Genomic DNA, 19,256 nt, shown 5'->3' on the forward strand with positions numbered 1-19,256 from the left:
TTTATCCCGAAGGAAGGAGATTGTTATGCCAGAGTTACAAGAAAAATATAACAATAAATTATAGAGGAAAATTGTGTAAACAGTAAAAAAAAAAATGTGAACAATAAATACAAATTAACTATAAAGTGTCTTAAGTAACAAGTGAAAGATAAGGAGTGCACAAGAGTATGAAAAAATATTGTACATGTAGCTGTTATGAAATATTGCACAGTTATAAACATATATACAGATAAATTACTACAATTTCCAGTAAGTGGGTGAGTTTTTTTTTTTTAAGGTTTTGAGATTTTAAGATTAATTTACGTCAGAAAAAAAAAATCTGTTTACATACCTTTTGGGTTCGAGTTTAGAATTGTCATGAGCACAAAAACGCCCAAAATGAATGATTTTACAGAGTAAATTTTGGATTTTGTTCTTTATTTCTATCCATCTGTTTGAGGTGGATGGATGAAAACTGCACTCAAACCTGCAAAATGACAACAGGAGAACGACGGCGTGTTGTTTTGGTTGTGCTCGGAGTTAAAAAAGGGAAGTCCCTGCCACAGAAATACGTTTCCAGACGTGCCCATCTAGCAACAGAGAACGTGCAGTGGCTCCCAAGGTTTTTTCGTGACATAAACTCCCCCGGCCTGCTTGTTTTCTCGCCTTGACGGTGATATTGAGTGTTATTTTTGTGTTATTAAAATCCTCTGGTGGAAGGAGGGACGCCCCAAGTGGCTGCAAGCTACAGTACCGCTACCGTCCACGGGGTGGCGCTGTTCGCAAACGCAGCCTCCAGCGGGCCACTTTGGTGACGGGGGAAGAAGAGTGGCGCACACAATGCACTGCACGGCTGACAAGGGTTGTGTCTCCCTGATTTTCACGATAAATTTCCAATTCAGTGGAAACTTGTGAAGGGGCAGCAGCGGAGCCGTGCGGTTCCTCTATCTGTGTATTCGCACACTGGATCGGTGAGGAAAGGCGGAAACGTCGGCAGCTGGTTGAACTTCTTCCTAAACATTGGATTTACACAGTGAAGGCTTCATGCTGGAGCTGCCCGGATCTACGGGGGCTTGGCCGACACCCTCGTTTATGGAAATCGACACCGAGGCTTTAAAATGAGGGCCTCGATTTTGTTCTCCGCGATGGTGGTGGAACGAGGGTAGATCTGCGCCCCGAGTGCCGATATAACGTCCTTCTGCCGGCGACCGTCGAGAAATCCCGTTCGATATTTCCGTTTCCGTTGAGATAATTGACGAATTCTCGGTGGCTAACAGCTGGCTCGGCTAACGCTAGTTAGCCACAGTGCTAACGTTACGTCTTTCTTTTGATGTGATGCAAATTCAACCATTACTCTCGGCCGTCAACAAATCGTCAGGGGGAAAAGGCCCTCCGGTTCCCGGGATATTATTAAGCTTACATTTCGGGTACCCGACCTGTTAGTCGTCTCGCTCGCCTTTGTAAGAATATACTTTTATTCTTGAGTTGCATATATTGTGATGTATTGAGTTAGCCGTGTTGTTGCTATCCGAAATTAGCAAGGGCTAATTGGCTCGAATCGACTGTGATCGAACGTTAGCTAGCAGCCGCGTTTAAGTACCTCAACTCTTGACAGCACATTTCCGCACCTTTTTCTTTTTTCTTTATAAAAAGAAACCCACGGAGGTTTGGAATCCACACGGGGGATAATGTCACGAACACCGGCGTGTTCTCGTTATCGGGGCGAACGGCCTTCCCACAACTAGCTGACCGTGTCATTTTTTTTTTTGCTAACAGGCAAATACATTTGTCAGCGGGTGCGAAATTAAGGGAAATTGTTGACGTTTATTTCATTTTTCCCCCCCAAGTGTCGTTAAGAAACGACGCGAACGTTAGCGCGATTATCATTATTTTTATTTTAAAAATTTAAAATCAACATCCGGGTTGGATTTGACGGGCTTTGTCCGCAACACAGCCAGACCCCTTCTCTCTTCTTTTTTTGTTGTTTACATGCGAATAAGTTATTTGGTGGATTCCTTGCTAAGCTAACCCGTGTTAGCCGTTGACGCCACACCAACGGCTATGCCCTGATCCGTTTGTTGTTCTCCCCCCTCCCGCTCCTCCTCCGTGGAAGCCGCGGACGTGTCACGTCCCACGCGTGGGTGCCGAGTTCCCGTTCGGATTCAGTGAAATGACACTCAAGTTTCGCCGAAAGAGAGGCCCCGGCGCCGGTAGGCTGTCGTCAAAGGACGGTAAATAATAGCCACTGGTTCCGTTCACGCCATTTTAGCAGGGTAGGGCCTGCGCGGTGGTGTCTCATTCGCGGTTCGGTGCCCCCCACGCCGGACCGGGACTCGACGCGAGGTGCCGTTGGCCGCGGCCGAGTCGCAGACGTAGGGCCCCGGGTGGACATGGAGGGCCCGAGTCGGAGCGCGGGGTTCAGGCAGAGCCGGCGCTCCCGGTCGCAGCGCGACAGGGAGCGGCAGCGGCGGCGGGTGGACCTGGCGGAGGAGCGGGCCACGTCCCTGTCCTCCGGCTCCGAGCGGGAGGCGTGCGGGGCCAACAGCGTCCTGGGCCCCGGGGGGAGAGAGTGTCGGCCCGGCTTCGGCAGACACAGGCCCCCGCGCCGGAGGAAGAGGGAGTCGGTGTCCTGCGAGGAGGACATCATCGATGGCTTCGCCATTGCCAGCTTTATCAGCCTGGAGGCGTTGGAGGTAAACATCCTTATTTGAGTTTCAACATCACTAAACACAAACAACCCCCGCCCTCTAAAAAAAAAAAAAAAACCCCTCAAGATTGAACTCCTCAACTCCTGACACCGTTCCCTGCCTAGAAACGAAAGCAATTTACCCAGGACAACCCTGGAGCCCAGGGCATCCCTCTGAAGGCTTCTGGAGACGCTTCAATTATTCATGTTCTAATTCTGGGAGGCGTTGATGAGCTGCCAAAATGGCTTTTTCGGGAGGAAGAGGAAGGGGGACGGGAAAAAAAAAAAAAGAAAAACGAGCAAAGCGACGAGAGCATGTGTGTTTGTGTTTCCGAGGTGTTTGTGTTGGGGCGCTCCGTCCAGCTGTTTGTCATTTCTGACCCTTAAGTTGACCGTCTCAGGAGCCGGAGTCTGAAGTTTGGTTCTGGCGAGGCGTTTCCAGCCTCTGCATGACTCCCGCCGCGCGGATAGGAGGGAGCGTTTTGCATGAACAGAAGCAAAAGTATTTGTCGGCGTGCCTTCGGGGCACTGAGCTCACCGGGAGGAACTCCTGCCGCCAAGGTTCGGGGGAAAGGTTGTGACACATCGGCGCCGTCACGCTCCCACCCGGACCAAACCCCGGACACGTCACGGGACCAAGGTGCAGATGGGCCTGCTGAACAGTTCCCTCTCCAGAACGTCTAATTTCCTGTTTGACTTTATTAATTAATAACCCTAAAGGCTTGCACTTATTCACTATGAATAATTAATGGGGAAATTAGCGGCCGTGCAAACTACACTGAAAAAGTAGTGCTCTGGGTTTGTGTCTACCGACTGCAGTGGAAACTAGTAGTTTCTCCAGAAAGCGTACGAATTCACCAGCGCTCATCAGGAAATCGAAAAAAAAAAAAAAAAAAAGCCCAGCTCCGAGTTTTATGTGGCGGCGTATCAAAACAAAACCCGAGTCCCACAGAAGTGTGTTTCTGTTCATATCTGATATATGTGAAAGCCCTCTGCCGGGTCCCATTTCAACCTTTCGGATTCTTCTGTCTGAAAACTCCCTTCGCCTCTCCACGGCTCTCCGGGGGACTCGCCAGCTTTCGGGTACTTTCCTGCCTCTCATATTAACATTAATTTCATTATCGAGGGCCGCCGCCGACTCCAGCGGTAAATTGATCACACAGCTCCCGACAATGAGCCGCTTTAACCCCTTCCTCCCCTCGGTGTGAGTTTTTCCGCACGGGTTCGAGAGTGGGGCGTCTTGACAGACGTTCGCCGACCTGGTCGGAGGGATCCCTCCCAAACAGAAGGGGTCAAACTGTTTGTTTGTCTGTTGCCGTGGCGAGGGGCGGCCTGCATCAGGATTTGTCAGTTGGTCGGAGCACGTAAGCGGCGGATATGGATCCCGGGCAGCTCAAAGCCCTTGGATATCTTCACGCGGCTGGTTTTTTGCATGAATTAGTCATAATACAGTTAGACTCCCACCTTATAGCAGTTAGCATGTTCCTGCAGATGCGTCCTCAGACCCGAGAAGACCTCTCCTCTGATAGAGGACCACGATGCTGCATCATTGTGGTCACCAGTGTCATATTGCATCATTTTCATTGTCATCTGGGAACCGTGATGAGAAATTACCCTGCAACAGGGGTGAGGGTTTTTTTTTTTTTTCTTTTGGTATTTGCTCATGGGCGTCCCTGTGTTTATCTCCACGCTCCCCGTCAGATGGACTGCTCCCTGAAGCCCAACCAGCGCACTGACATGCTGGGGAGGAGGAACAAGGGCAAGAGGGGGCCGGAGGAGAACGGCGGCGGACCCCTGTCGGAGCCCGAGGAGGGCCCGCCTCACAGCTACTCCAGCAGCTGTTGGAACAAGAGTCGGAACAAGAGGCGGAAGATCGAGGTGAGGCCGCCGGAGTCGGCCGAGCGGCACGCCAGCGCCGTGTCCTCTTGTCAAATATGATTGTTGACTCTGGCGTGCTGCAGGCTCGTACATCTGGTTCTCCCGAGGGATTCGGCGAAACTGGTTTACCGTCATACGTGTCCTGCTATCCGAGGACATCCGAGATTCCCTCACGCGAACGCGCCTCGGCCCGTGTCGAGCTGTTTGTCTGATTTGTCGTCTGTCTGTGTTGCAGGGACACCCTCTGGAGACCGGCTACATTGTAAGTTTGGGCGGACGCCGACACGCGAGCGTTCCCGTACCCCCCAGATCCTCACGTCAGAGGAGGTCTGAAGTTCATGCAGGTCTAAATTTTTTTTTTCTTCTCCCCTTGTCTTCTTCCAGTGCGACACTGAGAGTGATACCGGAGACAAGGTGCGTTTCAGCCTCTTCTACTCATATCGATAGTAATCGGTGTCTGTACGGAGTAAAGACCGGAACGCCTGCGGGGCTTCGGCCTGCGTTACGCCGAACACTAAAAGCCATTTCAAAACCTCCACCTGAAACCAAAAAATCGTGGCGGGAAATGACCTTCGATCCTCGGGGCGTTAGCGAGTAGCTGAGGGACAGCGGCGAGGAGAACGTCAGAACACCGGCAGCAGAAAGGGTTTTAAAAATGTGAGCGGTGAAATCCCCGAGAAGGAGTCAGACTCCCACGGAAGCCCCCCGAATGCAGCAGAAGGTCGGATATGAAGATATGAAGAGTCAAAAGATCCTTTCGTCAGGGCATTGTTTTCCTTCCCCGCTTCCTAGCAGACCGAACAGAAACCAACAAAGTCCAAAAATGGTCCCGAATGTCGTACTTTTGCGCGTCTCCCAGGCCTCCCGGAGGCTCGTAGCGCCTAACTCCTAACTGCAGACTTAAAAGCGCAGCTTGACTTTTGAGAATCGGGGAGAGGCTGATGTGTGGATGTCGGTGAAGGCGTGGAGATGCGGCGCGCAGTGAAACCCCTGTCCTCTCTCCGCTCAGGCCTCCGACAACGACATGGACCCCGTGTTCACCGTCAGCACCAGGAAAGGTAGGCGAGCCGGTGGCGTCGGTGGACCGCTGCTGGATTCTTTTTTTTTTCTTTTTCCCTCCCCTGCAGACGAGCTCCTCGGCTGCGGGCCGGTTGATGTTAGCGGGCCTTTGACTGGAAGCAGGCTTCCAGCTGAGACCGCCTTTATTTATATTTCCCCCACCGTTTTAGAAACACTCGCTCATATTTCAGTATGAAGCCGCCCTGTTTCCAGATTTGGCCTTTTTTTTTTTTTTTTAATCTTTTCTTTTTGGTCTTCCCGTCCGCTATCTTATTTATTTATTTTTTTATTCATTTATTTTAGTCTGCAGACAGTAATGGCCGCTTGGTGTTTGTTTGCGTCCACCACCCCCGTGGACAATTTATCAAAGTCTGTTTTTTTGTTTTTTTTTGTCCCCCCCCCCCCCCCCCCAAAAGCACAAAATGGATCTTAACAATTGGGCCAGTAAACGATACAGAGAATTGATTCTATTTTTAGTTTATTTGATGTTTTCTTAAGCCTGGGATGCCAACAGACCTGTCTAACCTGGATAGCATAGGGCGCTGAAGACCGTTTTGGTGTCGCTGTTACCTTCTGTCAGTAACTTCTCCCTGAACCTCCTGCTGACGGCCGCTGTCCTCCGCAGTGGTGGAGCCGGCCCCCTCTTCCGTGGGCAAGAGCTGCCCGACTCTGCCGGCCCGGAGCGGCGTCTCGTGGCTGATGGTGACCCCCAGGGTTTCCGGCCTGGAACGGAGTCAGGAGAAAAGCCTGGAGCCGCATTTCCCGGAGCCCATTTCTTCTTCTACCTCTTCTTCCTCCTTCCCCTGCCTGCCCTCCCACTCCCCCGTCACGGCCCCGGGCACCGTCCCGCGGCCCAGCCCCATCAACGGCAACGGTGGCCACCACAATGGCAGCCCGCCGCTCGCCAAGCCCTTCCTCACGCTGCCGGCAAGACCTCATTCCATCTACAACAGGTGCGTTTCCACCGGAGAGCTCCTGGATCCGTCTCGTAAACTCACTCGTTTCTTTTCCCTTCCGAAGCGACTTAAACAGTGCATAAACTTGGAATTATTTTTCTTCCGACTAGTCTTTTTCTCTAATCAGCGTAATGCAAACATCGTAATCACACTCCGGGAGGAATCGCATTGAGAAACCAAAAAAGAAATCAATGTAATTAATGTTAAAGTATCTGTGCTTTAGGAAGAAAACGTCTTTGGAAAAAAGGTAATTATCTAAACTCTGTTTAAAGGGCATATGAGTGAGGTGGAGAGTAAAGAAACACTCGTACGAATTGAACGGACGTGGACGGACTGGAGGAAAGTGTTTTCTGTGCACTCTTGTCTCCCTGAGCCGACGTCAGGGCGGGAATGGGTTTTCCAGCCCCCGGTTTTGTGTTCACTCCGTGGAAAATGTGTTTAATGCTGTGTTTTCCCCCCCAGGAGCAGCACCCCGGTCAAGCCCCCGTCATCCGCCTCATCCGTTGCGTCTTCCTCGTCCTCCATGCGTCCCCCGACTCCCTCCACCAGTGTGTCCCGGCCCTACATCCGCGGCTCAGGATCCTCGGGGCCCCTCCGACCCCCGTCTCGAGCCAACTCCGGGGCCCTGTTCACGTCCTCGCCCGGCCTGCCTCCCCCTCCCCCTCTGCTCCAAGGGCCTTCCCACACATCGGCGGCGGGTACGACACGCTGACTTATAGCCGCCTCATAGCCGTCGGGGTCGTGACTTTTAACCTTCTCCTCTCTGCCCCGACTCCCTCCGTCCAGACCAGGAATTACTGCGTGAAAACCTGAACTCCCACTTCCTGAACGCACAAGAGCGCGAGGGCAGGCGCAGCGTCCCGGGATCGGAGGGCGGCGCGGCGGCAGTGGGCCGCTCCACGCCCGGCGGCCCGTCCGCCTCCAGCTCCACGCCGGGGTCGTCGGGCCGGGCGTCCCAGAACCAGCCCAGCATGCCTCCGCTGGCCTTCCAGTTCCATCAGCACAACCACCAGCACCAACACACACACACGCATCAACACTTCACACCCTTCCTGCACCCCACCGCTACTGCGCCGCCCCTGGTGAGACGCTCCGCTCGGCAGCGCAGAACATCTGTGTCGTGCTTGGGATTCCATCGCGGCTGGAATGTGGCTTATATCGAGTTTTTGCGATTTCTTCACCCGCGCTCCGCTTTTTTTTTTGTCTGTCTCTCCCCTCCCTTCCCCCCTTGTCTCGTAGTTTGAGAAGTATCCAGGCAAAATGGACGGGCTGTACCGGCACCCCGTAAGTCCCCCGTGCCCTCTCGCCCGTCTACCGCACCGGGTCGTGTACCTCGGCCCCGACGTCCGAGCCGATGACAAAAGGTTGAAGGAGTTGCTCTGTGTGTGTCTTTGTGTGGTGGCAGTTCTTCCCTCAGTACCCGCCGCCCTCAGTGCCGAGCATCCAGCCCGTGATTCCCCCCACTGGGCCTTTCAGCTCTCTGCAGGGAGCCTTTCAGCCAAAGGTGAGGGAAAACCCTCCTCTCCAAACGCGGTCCTCGGAGCCGCGTCGGCACGCGCCTCGGAGGGGCGAACGGCCCGACGCGTGACAGGGAACGGCCGCCGACGAAGGCTGTCCGTCACGCCCGTTTTCGGAAAGGAAATGAAATTCGATCGGCGGCGGCCGGCCGAGACCAGTTTCTCAACTGCGCGCGTATTCCCCCTCCCTTGTTTTGCGAAAACTCGAGACGCGCGCCGACGCCGCGGCCGACCCGGGCCTTTTTACCGCGCCGGTCCGGTGAAGTTCCCCCCCGGAGGTCCTTAAAGATGCCTGCCTTCACTTTGGCTGAACTTCACTGGAGCCGGTGTTTACGGCTTTGCTCTCGCTACCTTTATAGTCTACGAAGATCGGGGACGGGGTGCCACCAGGCCTCGCTGTTCTCCCGCCGTTTCCCTAGCTTGGGCGTCTTGCTCTGTGAATGCCCTGCTCAATGTCTTGTCTGTGTGCAGCCGCACTTGAATTGGGTTGTGTCTGATGTGTGTGTGATGTGTGTGTGTGACAGCCTCTCGTCCCTCAGGGAACGGCTCCTGACATCACCGCGCGGCTCGGGGTCGTGCCTCACCACCTGCAGCCCAAAGACCCCAGGGTAAGGACGCAACGCCCATAACTTACTACCATCGTTTCATTTTTTTAATTTGAAGCGTTTTTTTTTTTTTTTATCCCCCGCCCCGTTGTTGTTGTAAGAGGTTGTTTTACGTTTGCATGGTAGTGGAATTCTTCGCTGCAGGGAAGAGCGCACGACAAGTCATATCTGATGAAGAGTGAGACACTGTTGATTAAAAGTGGTTTTACACTTCTGTTCTCTCGTAGCTAACTGATCCATTTGGGACATCGTTGAAAATCAGTAATGTAAGCAAAAACAGATGTTTTGAATCCCTTGGCTCCTCCAATCTTCAGCCTTTTTTTTTTTTTTTTTTTTTTTTTTTTTTTTACTCTCTCACCGCTTCACTCACTCTCTGCACTAATCTCACTTGTGATCTTGACTGCTGCTGGTTCTCCTCGCCGCCCTTGCACACCCAGTTAGACGCTGCGCTCGCTCGCCCCCCCCAGTGAATTTTCACCGGGTTCTTCTCCAAAAAATGGATAATCTTTCAAATTAAATGTCCCGCGCACCCCCCGCGAGGAACCGTGCACCTCCCGCAGAGAGGCCGCCACCATATTTCCCAGCCGCGGCGAGCACGTCCGACTCTGTGTGCAAAGGCTCCAAAAGTTGTCCGTGCCCGATCCGTGGAACATCGTGGTAATTGCGTGATTTTTGTGCCGTGCAGAAACCAGGAAAATGGTGTGCTATGCATGTTTATGTGGCCTGGATGATTTTAAGCCATCAGAAAAAAGTGAAGGTAGGTGCTTCTTCAAATCACACCTTTTTTCCGAACTGAGACGTCCGAATCACTCCGGCGCCCCCCCCCCTCGCAAGCACAGCGCCGCCGTCGCGTCCGTAACGCCCCGCCTGTCTCTCGCAGCTGATGCAGGCCGAGCCTCACAAGCTGGACTTCCGCAGTGACCTGCTGATCCGTCTTCCTGGATCCGGGGGTCTGGGGCCGCTGGGGCCCATCGGGGGAGCCCTGCCGCCCACTCACGACCTGACCAGACCTCCCACCCTCTTCTCAGCTACAGGTGCATGCTTTGTGCTCTCACACACACACTCACACACACTAAGGTCAACTCCAGTATAACATGGTAAAAAAGGTATAAATTAACCTTTCACTAAAGTCTCTGAAATCACAGCTATCAGATGTTAGCATCCATATTCTCCTGGCGTCCTCATGCTGCCTCCCAGTGTTTCCACAGACTTCTATGGTTACGACACAACAAATTTTATATTGTTTTTACCTCCTTTTATCCCATGTTGAAATGGGGGGTTTGGATACTAGCCATTGATAAGCTTGGTCATTTTTAAAGAAACGTGGCAAACTGTTAAGGGCTTCCACGTCTATGACGCGATGCTACGCACGTGGAGGACACTTGAGGAAGTGGCTGTGGGGGGCGGAGCCTGATCTTTGTTGACGCTTTGCGACGCCGTAACGGAACGACACCAAAGGCCTGTCTGATCGGCGTGACCCAAAAATCAACACCAACATGTAGACGGGAAGTCTGGTACCAAAACAAACTCGTTTGAATAGCCAACCCCTCCATTTTTCTCTCTCACACACACACACACACACACACACACACACTTATGGTCATTAGCTGCAGGTCGCCATTTGACAGCTGTCACTCATCATGTTGGAATCTTTACTTCACCTGTGTGTTAGCATGCTAGCTCTGAGATTGTCCAAAAAAAAAAAAAAAAACCTCAGCGGCTCATCGAGGGCTCTGACCTTTGAGGTTTCCGTGAGGCGGGTTAATGGGTCGCCGTGGTGACCCGTGCTGTTCTAACTACCGCCGCTCTCCCCGCAGGTGCCGTCAATCCGTCCTCGGCCCCGTTCATCTCCCCGTCGACGCCCCACTCCTCCTTCCTCACACCCCCGGCACACTTGGGTAAGAGCGGCTCCGGGAGGCCGACCCGTTTCACCAGATTTGTTTTCACAGAGACTTTTGGCCTGTAATTGACGGGAGATCAGTCCGGCCACTGGAAGTGGCACGGCCGACGTAACCTTGGTTACCGCGGTGGCGGTTTAACGTCCGGTCGGGTCCGACTGAAGCCGTCCCCGGTCAGTTAAGGGTAATTGTAAGCCTGGGTATCGCGGGGCCCGCAGTCCACGCCGCTCGCCTTCCAGGACTCCGCGTGCTGTTACACAAGTTGCAGACTTATTTTAAGAAGCAGCTGCATATTGTCAGCGCGTGTGGTCTAGATGCACGTGGGCACGGTATCCGCGGCAACCGAGCGAGAGACTGCGGGCCTTTTCCGCCGCCGTCGCCCGACCCGCTGCGGATCGGCACGCGGGGCGTGTCGGTCAGCCGTCCCGCCCGGGTTCTCCCCAGGTTCCCCGTCCTCCACCCACAGTCCTGAAACAGTCAGCGGGTCGACGCCAGACGCCGCGTCACCCGCAGGTGTGAATGAGTGGGCGAATGGTCGACGCGTCCCGGCGTCCGAAGCCGAGGTTTGCAGGATGGATGAGCGAGTGTCAGGTGATGACGTGCAGGCTTATCGGTGGACGGGCGGGAGTGAAGAGCAGACACCTGTTTGTCCAGGTTGATGCTAAACTTTGTGTTTTGCCGGGGAAGCGAGAGTCCCCCCCCCCCGTCCCCCCCTCGCTGGGCTTTTAAAAACAAAACCCAGAACGTAACAGTGAGAGCCCAACGTTTCCAGGCCTCTCACCTGACCTTGTGTTCTTCTGCCCGTCTCTGCTTTAGATCCCTACGGCCGATCCCCCCCCTTCACCCCGCTGGGAGCTCTGGGCTCCGGTGCCTTCGGAGGACTGGGAAGTCCGACTCTTGGTCAGTGTCCCGACCTGCTGGCAAGGCTCCGAGGACGGAGTCTGTGTGTGTTTGAATGACGTATAACCTTCCCTGTGCTCCGTCTTCACCTGAACGCGAGGGTCTTTTCTCAACCGATCCGGCCGACTTGAAGCCCGGCCGGAGGCGCGATGACGGCAGGTCATCGCAGCAGAATCAATCTCCTGACGCTTTTTAACTCCAGCGCATGAAAAAAACGCGCCTATTATCCATAATGTGGAATTAATATACCGCCTAGTGTCCCGTGAGCGCTTGAGCTCTGCGATGTTGGCGTGTTTGAATCTGTATTTTCATCTAAACGCCGTCTGTTTGCTCCAGTCTGCAGGCCGCCCGGGGGATCCTGATAAACTCAGCCGGTCACCTGTTATTCAGGATTAGGATTTGATTGTATCCCCAGCCGTTCCTCTCCCCTATTTAACCAAATCAGTAGAACCCCGGTTGTAATAGAATATTTAATATATATCTGGAACATATCTGAAGACACTTTAGCAGCGCCTGCTCCTGTTATCCACTAACACCCAGCGACGCCTCTGAGGTCCCCGAATAACTGTCTACCAGTGTCGGGGGAGGTAGAAGATGGACTGGACCTGATTGAAAAAAAGGAAAAAAAAAAAAAAAAAAACGCCACAAATGCTCCATTTAGCTTGTTATCGTGCGATGGTTTCTCCCTCTTCTTTTTTCCGAAACCCCGTCCTTTTCCTGGAAAGAAACACCCTGAGGCGGGACGGGGCCCGGCGGCCATGTCTCCCCGAGCTCCCACATCCAGCGTCGTCACCCAGGATGGCTTTTTGCTTTTATGTGTGCTCTTTCTATTTTTTATTTCGAGTTCGCTTTCTTGTTCGTCCAGGCGCGGCTCGGTCGGCCGCTTCAAACCCGCTCGGCCCCTCTGGCGAAAAGCAGATGTGGTTTGGTCGGCGAGGTCCCGGTTTGAGGCGAAAGCGGAGGCCCAGATGGAGCTCGGGAGTCCCGTCCTAGTCGGATTAGCAAACCCTCACATTTAAGATGGATTAAACGCTCACTTAGACGCTTCTGTCGGGTGGGAGGGAAGCCAGAGGATGTCGCCGTTTCGACAACCTGAAGGTTGTCATTTAAAAATGCAGATCCCAGGACTGGAGGGCGTCCTTTGGCGAACTCTTCTTTTGCTCCGCCGTATATTTGCTTGTGACTACTGTCGCTCCGGCATGGTGACGGTCTTCTGGACGCAAACCAGCCCGCTAAAGTCGGCTGTGTCTTCTTTTTTTTTTTTTTTTTTTTTTGCAGCAGGCTCCATGTTCGGCCCGAAGGACTCCCCAGCCGGCGTGGTGGCGGGCCTGTCCGCCGGCCCCAACCACCACGACCCGTGGAACCGCCTGCACGCCGCCCCGTCCGGGTTCCCCGCCGGCCCCAACTGGGCGAAAGGCGCCGACAAGAGAGACGAGAGGGGGAAAGACGGCGAGAGGCGGGACATCCCGCATATCAAAGATGAGAAGGACAGGTACCGGCGCCGCCGCCTCCGAGGCCTTAAAGCTCGCCATCGCCGGTCGGTTGCTCCATCTCTGCCAAACGACAGCCCGAAATGATTTGTTGATAAATCCATAATAAATCAGAAAGGCACACCAGCAACCCTATACACAGAATGACACCCCACGTCGTTTCTATACGTTTTCCGTATAAACAAACGCTCGGCTCGAGGTGACGCGTGGCCGCTGGTGCCGGCGAACGCGGCGTCACAGTCGGAAAGTAAACCCGGAGGATCCGCCGCCATCCTGACACTCCTCGGCCCGGCGTGTCACCTGAAAAGCGAGAGCTCCGGTCTCTAGCCGGGTCACCGGTGCATCAAATACCCTCCTAATGAGTCTGGGTTTTAAGCCCGCTCTCGTTTTCCGGTGAATCCAAGTCGAACGTGTCCGTCGGCTGGAAACGATCGCGAGCGCTAATGAATCCCGATCGCCGGCTGTGTTTGGAGTTTATTGAAGTGTTTTAATCCGGCAGCCTGACTTTGGTGACGTCCCTGGATGTGACGGCGCCGCGTGTTTTGTGTATTGCAGGGACAACATGCTGTACGGCCGGCCGCCCGTGCGAATGTCCCCCGTCGCCCCCACCTTTAAGCCCCGCAGTAGCACCCCCGTCTCCCACATCAACGGCCACGGCGGCGCCCTGGGGCCCGGCGGCCCCATGGAGGACATGGCCCGCAGCCTGGCCAGGGAGCGGGACCGAGACGGGGACAAGAGGCCGCAGCCGACGGTGTCTTCGAGGGGGCCGCCTCTGGGCCCGTCGTCCTTAGTGGCGGACCGGGACAGGCCGCGGTCGTCGTCGTCCTCCGTGCTCACCACGCCGCCGCCCTCCGGCCGCTCGGCTCAGTCTCCTCTGGACCTCTACCACCGCCCGCTGGGCCAGACGGCGCACGGCCACCACGGCGACCCCTTGCACTCCCAAAGGGACGGCTGCCTCCCCTCGTCGTCCGCCGCCGCCTCCATCACTTCGTTGTCTCAGGCCAAGAAGTCTGATCGGACCACGACGCCCGTCTCCAAACCGCCCCTGCTTCTCCCTCCGGTGAAGGTCAAAGAGGAGCGGAAGGAGGAGCCCGAGCACATCCCCATCTCCCTGCCTCCCCCCATGGCCGCCAACAGCTTCGACCGCCCCAACAGCCATCCGCACCACCCGAGCTCCGGGACCCCCTCCTCCTCCTCGCTGTCGCTCACCCCCACGCCCGGCGTCCCCCTCCCTCCGCCCACCCCCAACCCGCCCGCCCACCAACACCTCTCCCTGCTGGACCGTTCCAGGGCCATCGAGGCGTACCTGGGGAGCCAAGCGGGCGCCGGGGGGCTGGTGGTGGCCCCGGGCGGGGAGCGTTTCTCCCACGGCCCTCCTCAAGGACCGGCGCAGGGTCCGCACAGCTTCACCTGGGATCCCTGGAGGGAGCTGGTCCCTCAGCAGCACCATCAGCATCGCAGGGAGGCCCTGGCTCTCCGCTCGGACCCCCACCTGACCCTGCGCTCGGACCCGCACCTGGCCCGGCTGCTCCACAGTCACCGCCTCCTGGAGGCGGAGAGGGCGGCGGCGGTGGCGGAGAGGGCGGCGGCGGTAGCGGCGGCGGCGGCGGCGGCCACCCCTCACCACCCTTCCACATCTACCTCTTCCGCCTCCGGCTCGGCCGTGCGCCAGGAGTTCGGCCTGATGGCCCACCACTTCGAGCGGCCGCCCCAGCTCGGGCCGCCGGGCGGAGGGCTGATGGACGAGGAGCAGCGCGCCCAGATCCTGAGGGAAGACTACGAGCGGGCTCGCTACTTCGGGATGCACCCGCACCTCCCCGCCGGCTCCCACCTGTCGAGCCCCTCCCACGCTGCTACCGCCGCTCACCTGGAGCAGCTCCACCCGAGCCTTCTGTCCCACCCGCTGCCCCCGGGGGCCGCCGCCTCCCAGCACCACGCCGGGCTCTACTCCCGCCTCGGCCCGCTGAACCCGCACCACGTGCCCAACGGCTTCCTGGGGAAGGCCCCCGCCGGCCTGGTGGGAGCCCTGTCGGTGGGGGCGCCGCCTCCGCTCATTCCGTCCGTCACCAGCCGCTCGTCCACGCCCCCCCGCGGCTCGAGACTCGGGGGGCCCGGCGAGCTGGCACTGTACAGCGCCCACAAAGACGGAGAGTCCAGATAGTACAGGGACAACACTGAAGGAGATGAAGGGAAATGTCAGGATCACTGTGCTGCTCTCAACCTGCCCCCCTCCCCCGAGTCCTCCCGCAAACTGTAAGACTCTGCCCTTTCAGTCCCTCGACCACACCGGTTTGCCCCCCCCCGCCTCCCTCCCTCCCTCCCTCCCCCTCACAGGGTAACCAGGACTGGCTGGAGATGATGTTAGGGAGGGAAACGCGGGACTCGTCAGTGTGACTCGTAAAACGCCCGACTGTTTCTATCAGTGCAATTTAAAGGTACATTGTCTCTGTGCATCTGGGTGTGATTCCCCTCCTTTTTTTTTTTTTTTTTCTAAATTTTGTTGTTTTTTTTTCATACCGACAGCTGGTCGTCACAGCGAAGGTGGGAAGGCCGCGAGAAGAGGCGGCCGCCGATTTGTTTATTCATCGGGTGAATTACGACCCGAGCTTTCGAGCAGGCCTTTTTCTTTTTTTTTTTTTTCCCCCCCAGTCGGGCTCGGCTCGGACACGACCCGTTCCGGGGTTCGTCGTCGGCGCGGTCAGCTCGCGGGAACGCGCCAGATACCCGAAAATCGCCTCCGACAGGGCGTTGTGGGAGGGGGGGGGGGGTCTCTTAGAGATACAATGGTAAAGTGGTGCTTTCCTTTCTGTCGTCGTGTCTTTTATATGTCATTGTGAAAAGACAGATTACTGATGAGACCATGTAACGAGTCAGTAAGCGTCGTACCTCAGTTTCCTGCTTCACCCAAAAATCATAACCCCGAAATCCTCAGCTTCATTGAAAAAATGAGATTCGACCATTTTATTTTATTTTTTGCTCCCCGGCTTCACCTCCTTCCCTCCCTCCTCACCTCCCAAGGATGAATGGCAACATGAACTGTGTTACGCTGTGTGAGTGAACACAGTATTTTTAGAGCTTCCTGTATCTGTTTCCCGGTCTCCTCACGACTATATGAACAGGACCAGATTATAGTAGTCTAGAGAAATTGCCTTTGTAATTATTATTCTTAACATTAATTATCTTCTATAATAATAAATATATTCACTGTTATGTTATGTCATTGCTTCGGGTATCAACCAGTACTCTCTCTCTCTCTTTCTCTGTCTCTCTCTCTCTCGGTAGTAATCTGTTACAGTTTCATGCAAAAGGCTCGATTCACAGGAAAACTTTTTACGCCGGTGAAACACGAAGCCGTATCCACTGCAGCCTCCGGCCTCTTCAAGGATCTCATCTATGCCTTTTTATTCCGCTGAGAGGGATATTTGACTGTGTGTGTCCTCGGTTGTGTGTTCTATCCATTCGGGACTGTGGGAGCCTTGTACATTGAACAGTTGGAGTTGTTTCGTTGACAAAACAAACAAAACAAAAAAAAGAATAAGTTATATACACGGATAAGGTGGGACATCTGCTGAAGAACTGAAAAAAAAAGACATATAAGGACTTGTGTCGAAAAGACATCTAGACAGTGGATATACTGAGAGGGGAAAGACTGGGTCGATTATTTTAATATGACCATTTTATACCTTTCAAACCCCTCCCCTAGAGACCACAAAGATTAATTATTAAATGAATTGTTGTTTACTCCGTTGTGTGGCTCTTTTGTTCTAAACCTAAGCGCAGAACGTATAAGTGAGCGTACGCATCTTTTTAACATAAAATGAAACCTGTCCCCCCCCCCCAAAAAAAAAAACAAAAAAAAATATTTTAAAACCCGCGTAAAAAAAATAAAAAAATGAATAAAAGGTTTATTTAGCAACACTCCAGGAAGTAGACACGGCCGCCGCGCTTCCTCAGCCGCAAAACATCCAACATTTAAAGTGCCGCGCTCGCCCGAGATATCGCGAGATTTCCGTGTGTTCTGTACTTTGTCAGCAGCCAGCGGTCCTCCACCATTTCGCTGCGTAAAGTCTCCTCCCCGCGACCGCTACATTCTGCGCCGAAACCCAGTCTCTCCCGGTCCGTATTTTAACTTCTTCCCACAGACCGAGGGGTACCTCGTTGGGTACCGGGAGACAGTTCGGACCGCTGGGATTACGGATTGAGTGCGATTTTGCACGGATGACGACTCCTTCAGCGAGAATTTAGTAAAAGAAAATCGGTCGGAAATTTCAGGTAGGTGGGAACTTAAGATGGCGGCCTTGAAAGGGAGGGGGGCAAGGAGGAAGTAACGAGGGACTTCAGGGGAGGTCGGACTGCCGAGAGAGCTCTTCGCGTTGTTTGGCTTTGTGCTCGCAGCGGGTTAAGGAGCGAGTTCTTGTCGTTTTGCAGAACCGCGGCAGGGCGAAGAGACAAAGCGACACATCTTACAGAAATCTACCATTTGAACCCCGGCTGGCGAACTGAGTCACAATCAAATGGTCGTTTCCCCGCGGTCGCTGCTAAAGAGCCAACCGTGGGACGTTGCGCGCCCCCCTCGAATCCCCCCTCGTATACCCATTGCAAAATTTATATGGAACTTTAAAACACTCTCTATTTTTTTTAAAACTGACGACGCATTTAAGCCAAAGCGACTTCACATCCGTATGCGAAATCGACTATTTTTAGCATGTTCAAAATTGTACAAAAATAAATAAAAATACAAGATGTTTGACCCCACGCGGTGACGTCACGAGTGATTGTCTCCCCCCTCCCGCTCCTTCCCACCACCACCGCCTCTCTGTAGTACATGCACAAGCGGGTTTTTAATGCGACTTTTCAGACGTTTCGTCTCAATCACAAAGCAACTTATCAAACGTGTCCGCATGAATAAAGCCTCTTGGAAACCGGAGGGGGAGTGTTACATAACCGCAGGCGGCACGGGGCGCCTGCGCGTCCCGTACCAACTCTTTTTTAGCTTGCTAGTTAGCTAGCAAGCTACCCCAGCAGTGCCACCCAAGCAGTGTTGTTGTAAAATGTTAGCTAGCGTGCTAGCTAGCTAGCGTGCTAGCTAGCTGCACTAGCCGCCAAACCGGCAACGTTAGGCGTCAACCGCATAGCCGATTCCGCGAATAAAGCTCCGCGCCTCGCCCGGGAGCCGCGGCGGCGTGTGATCCCTCCAGAACATACTCAATAAAAAGTCGATAATGTTCCGCGTCTTTTTTTTTCTCCTCCAAATTCCGCACATTCAACGTCAATCTAAGCGGGGGTGGGTAGAGGAGGAGGGGGGGGGGGGGGCGCACACATGTCGAACAAAGATGTGATTCCCCGGAGCCGCGGCGGGTCCGGGTCGGTCCCGGTGCTCCGGAGCCGGAGGGCGGCCGAGGTTCAAATGAATGACCGGAGGCCCTGGCGCCTCAGCCGCGGACGGCGTGCTGCAGGCAGCCCTTCCTGTGGGCGCCTGCAGCAGGCGCAACTTGGTGCTAGTTACCGGGGCTGCCCGCCCCACGGCGCCTTTTAACATTATTGTAATTCTAATAACCGCTGCTGCACCGTGGACCCTCTCAGAACCACCAGACGGAGAACCGAGACCCGTCCTTCCATATCTGGCCTGTCACTCATCCCGAACACTGACACTGTTTACTAACCGGCCAGGCGGTGGGGGTCCTCCTGGGCGCCGGGGGTCCTGCACCCCAGGTGGATCCCCCACGCAGGAAGTTGGCGCCCCGGCGTGATCTGAGTGGAAACGCCGGGGGAAAACACCACGCATGAGTTTTGGTGGCCAACCGGGGAAGGACGTGTTGGCTCCCAATTCAGTTCCCTGTGTGTCTCTTCTCTTTGCTCCCCCCCTCCTGCAGAACATGTGGAGGGGACCCTAATCTCAGCATCCTGGAAGTAGAAAGCACAGAAGACCTGTGTCTCACACCACAGACAGGTGAGGAGCCGCTGCTTCGCTTTGCACCTTCTGGTTCGGGTCGCTATATATTTTACTTTGGCAGAATCCCCCGAAAACGACACCTCCCCTGTGCTTGCGGAGTTTTTGAAGCAGCCTCGCCAATTGACCCGGCGTTAGTTTCTGTCGACGCCCGTCGTTTTCTGTCCTTTTTCTATTTCTAACCTTTGGACACGCGGTCATGTGTGTGCCCAGGTGCAGTGTGTGGCCGGAGCAGCGCAGAGGGAGGAAGCTCTGGGGAGGAGGCGGTGCGGCGGCGCGCCTCTCCGGCTGTGGATGTGCTGGGTGGCAACCCCCAGGCTGCACAGAATGTGGCTGGG

General features: G+C 54.8%; 1 protein-coding gene and 1 long non-coding RNA gene across 7 annotated transcripts; both read left to right on the forward strand.

Moving 5' to 3' along the window:
- Positions 1 to 268: 268 nt before the first annotated feature.
- fbrs (fibrosin) lies at positions 269 to 16,709 on the forward strand. Of its 6 annotated transcripts, none has more exons than XM_086140175.1 (18): positions 269 to 2,672; positions 4,367 to 4,543; positions 4,779 to 4,805; positions 4,928 to 4,957; positions 5,553 to 5,601; positions 6,228 to 6,555; positions 7,021 to 7,256; positions 7,345 to 7,640; positions 7,798 to 7,842; positions 7,964 to 8,062; positions 8,600 to 8,683; positions 8,908 to 8,946; positions 9,366 to 9,437; positions 9,561 to 9,714; positions 10,498 to 10,578; positions 11,395 to 11,478; positions 12,757 to 12,970; positions 13,524 to 16,709. In XM_086140175.1, the coding sequence occupies exons 1-18, from the start codon at positions 2,370 to 2,372 to the stop codon at positions 15,127 to 15,129; spliced, it is 3,924 nt and encodes a 1,307-aa protein (XP_085996301.1). In that variant the 5' UTR covers positions 269 to 2,369; the 3' UTR covers positions 15,130 to 16,709. The 6 variants fall into 6 exon arrangements, with proteins under 6 accessions (XP_085996301.1, XP_085996302.1, XP_085996303.1 ...); XM_086140176.1 differs by having other exon boundaries at positions 12,760 to 12,970; XM_086140177.1 differs by having other exon boundaries at positions 8,615 to 8,683.
- A 403-nt stretch (positions 16,710 to 17,112) lies between these two features.
- LOC147215453 (uncharacterized) lies at positions 17,113 to 19,248 on the forward strand. The gene is made up of 3 exons (XR_015104239.1): positions 17,113 to 17,240; positions 18,842 to 18,918; positions 19,132 to 19,248. It is a non-coding gene; the product is annotated as an uncharacterized LOC147215453 (long non-coding RNA).
- Positions 19,249 to 19,256: the final 8 nt, after the last annotated feature.

Source organism: Fistularia commersonii, chromosome 32 (assembly GCF_037954325.1).
Source record: "Fistularia commersonii isolate RoL2024-O1a breed Wild chromosome 32, RoL_Fcom_v1.0, whole genome shotgun sequence".
Classification (NCBI taxonomy): domain Eukaryota; kingdom Metazoa; phylum Chordata; class Actinopteri; order Syngnathiformes; family Fistulariidae; genus Fistularia; species Fistularia commersonii.

Excerpts from the sequence above, each read along its gene's own strand:
- fbrs (XM_086140175.1), top strand. The coding sequence starts at position 2,370 with ATGGAGGGCCCGAGTCGGAGCGCGGGGTTCAGGCAGAGCCGGCGCTCC. Across the intron at positions 7,257-7,344 it reads TTCCCACACATCGGCGGCGG|ACCAGGAATTACTGCGTGAA; the intron begins GTACGACACGCT and ends CCCTCCGTCCAG. Across the intron at positions 12,971-13,523 it reads ATCAAAGATGAGAAGGACAG|GGACAACATGCTGTACGGCC; the intron begins GTACCGGCGCCG and ends TGTGTATTGCAG.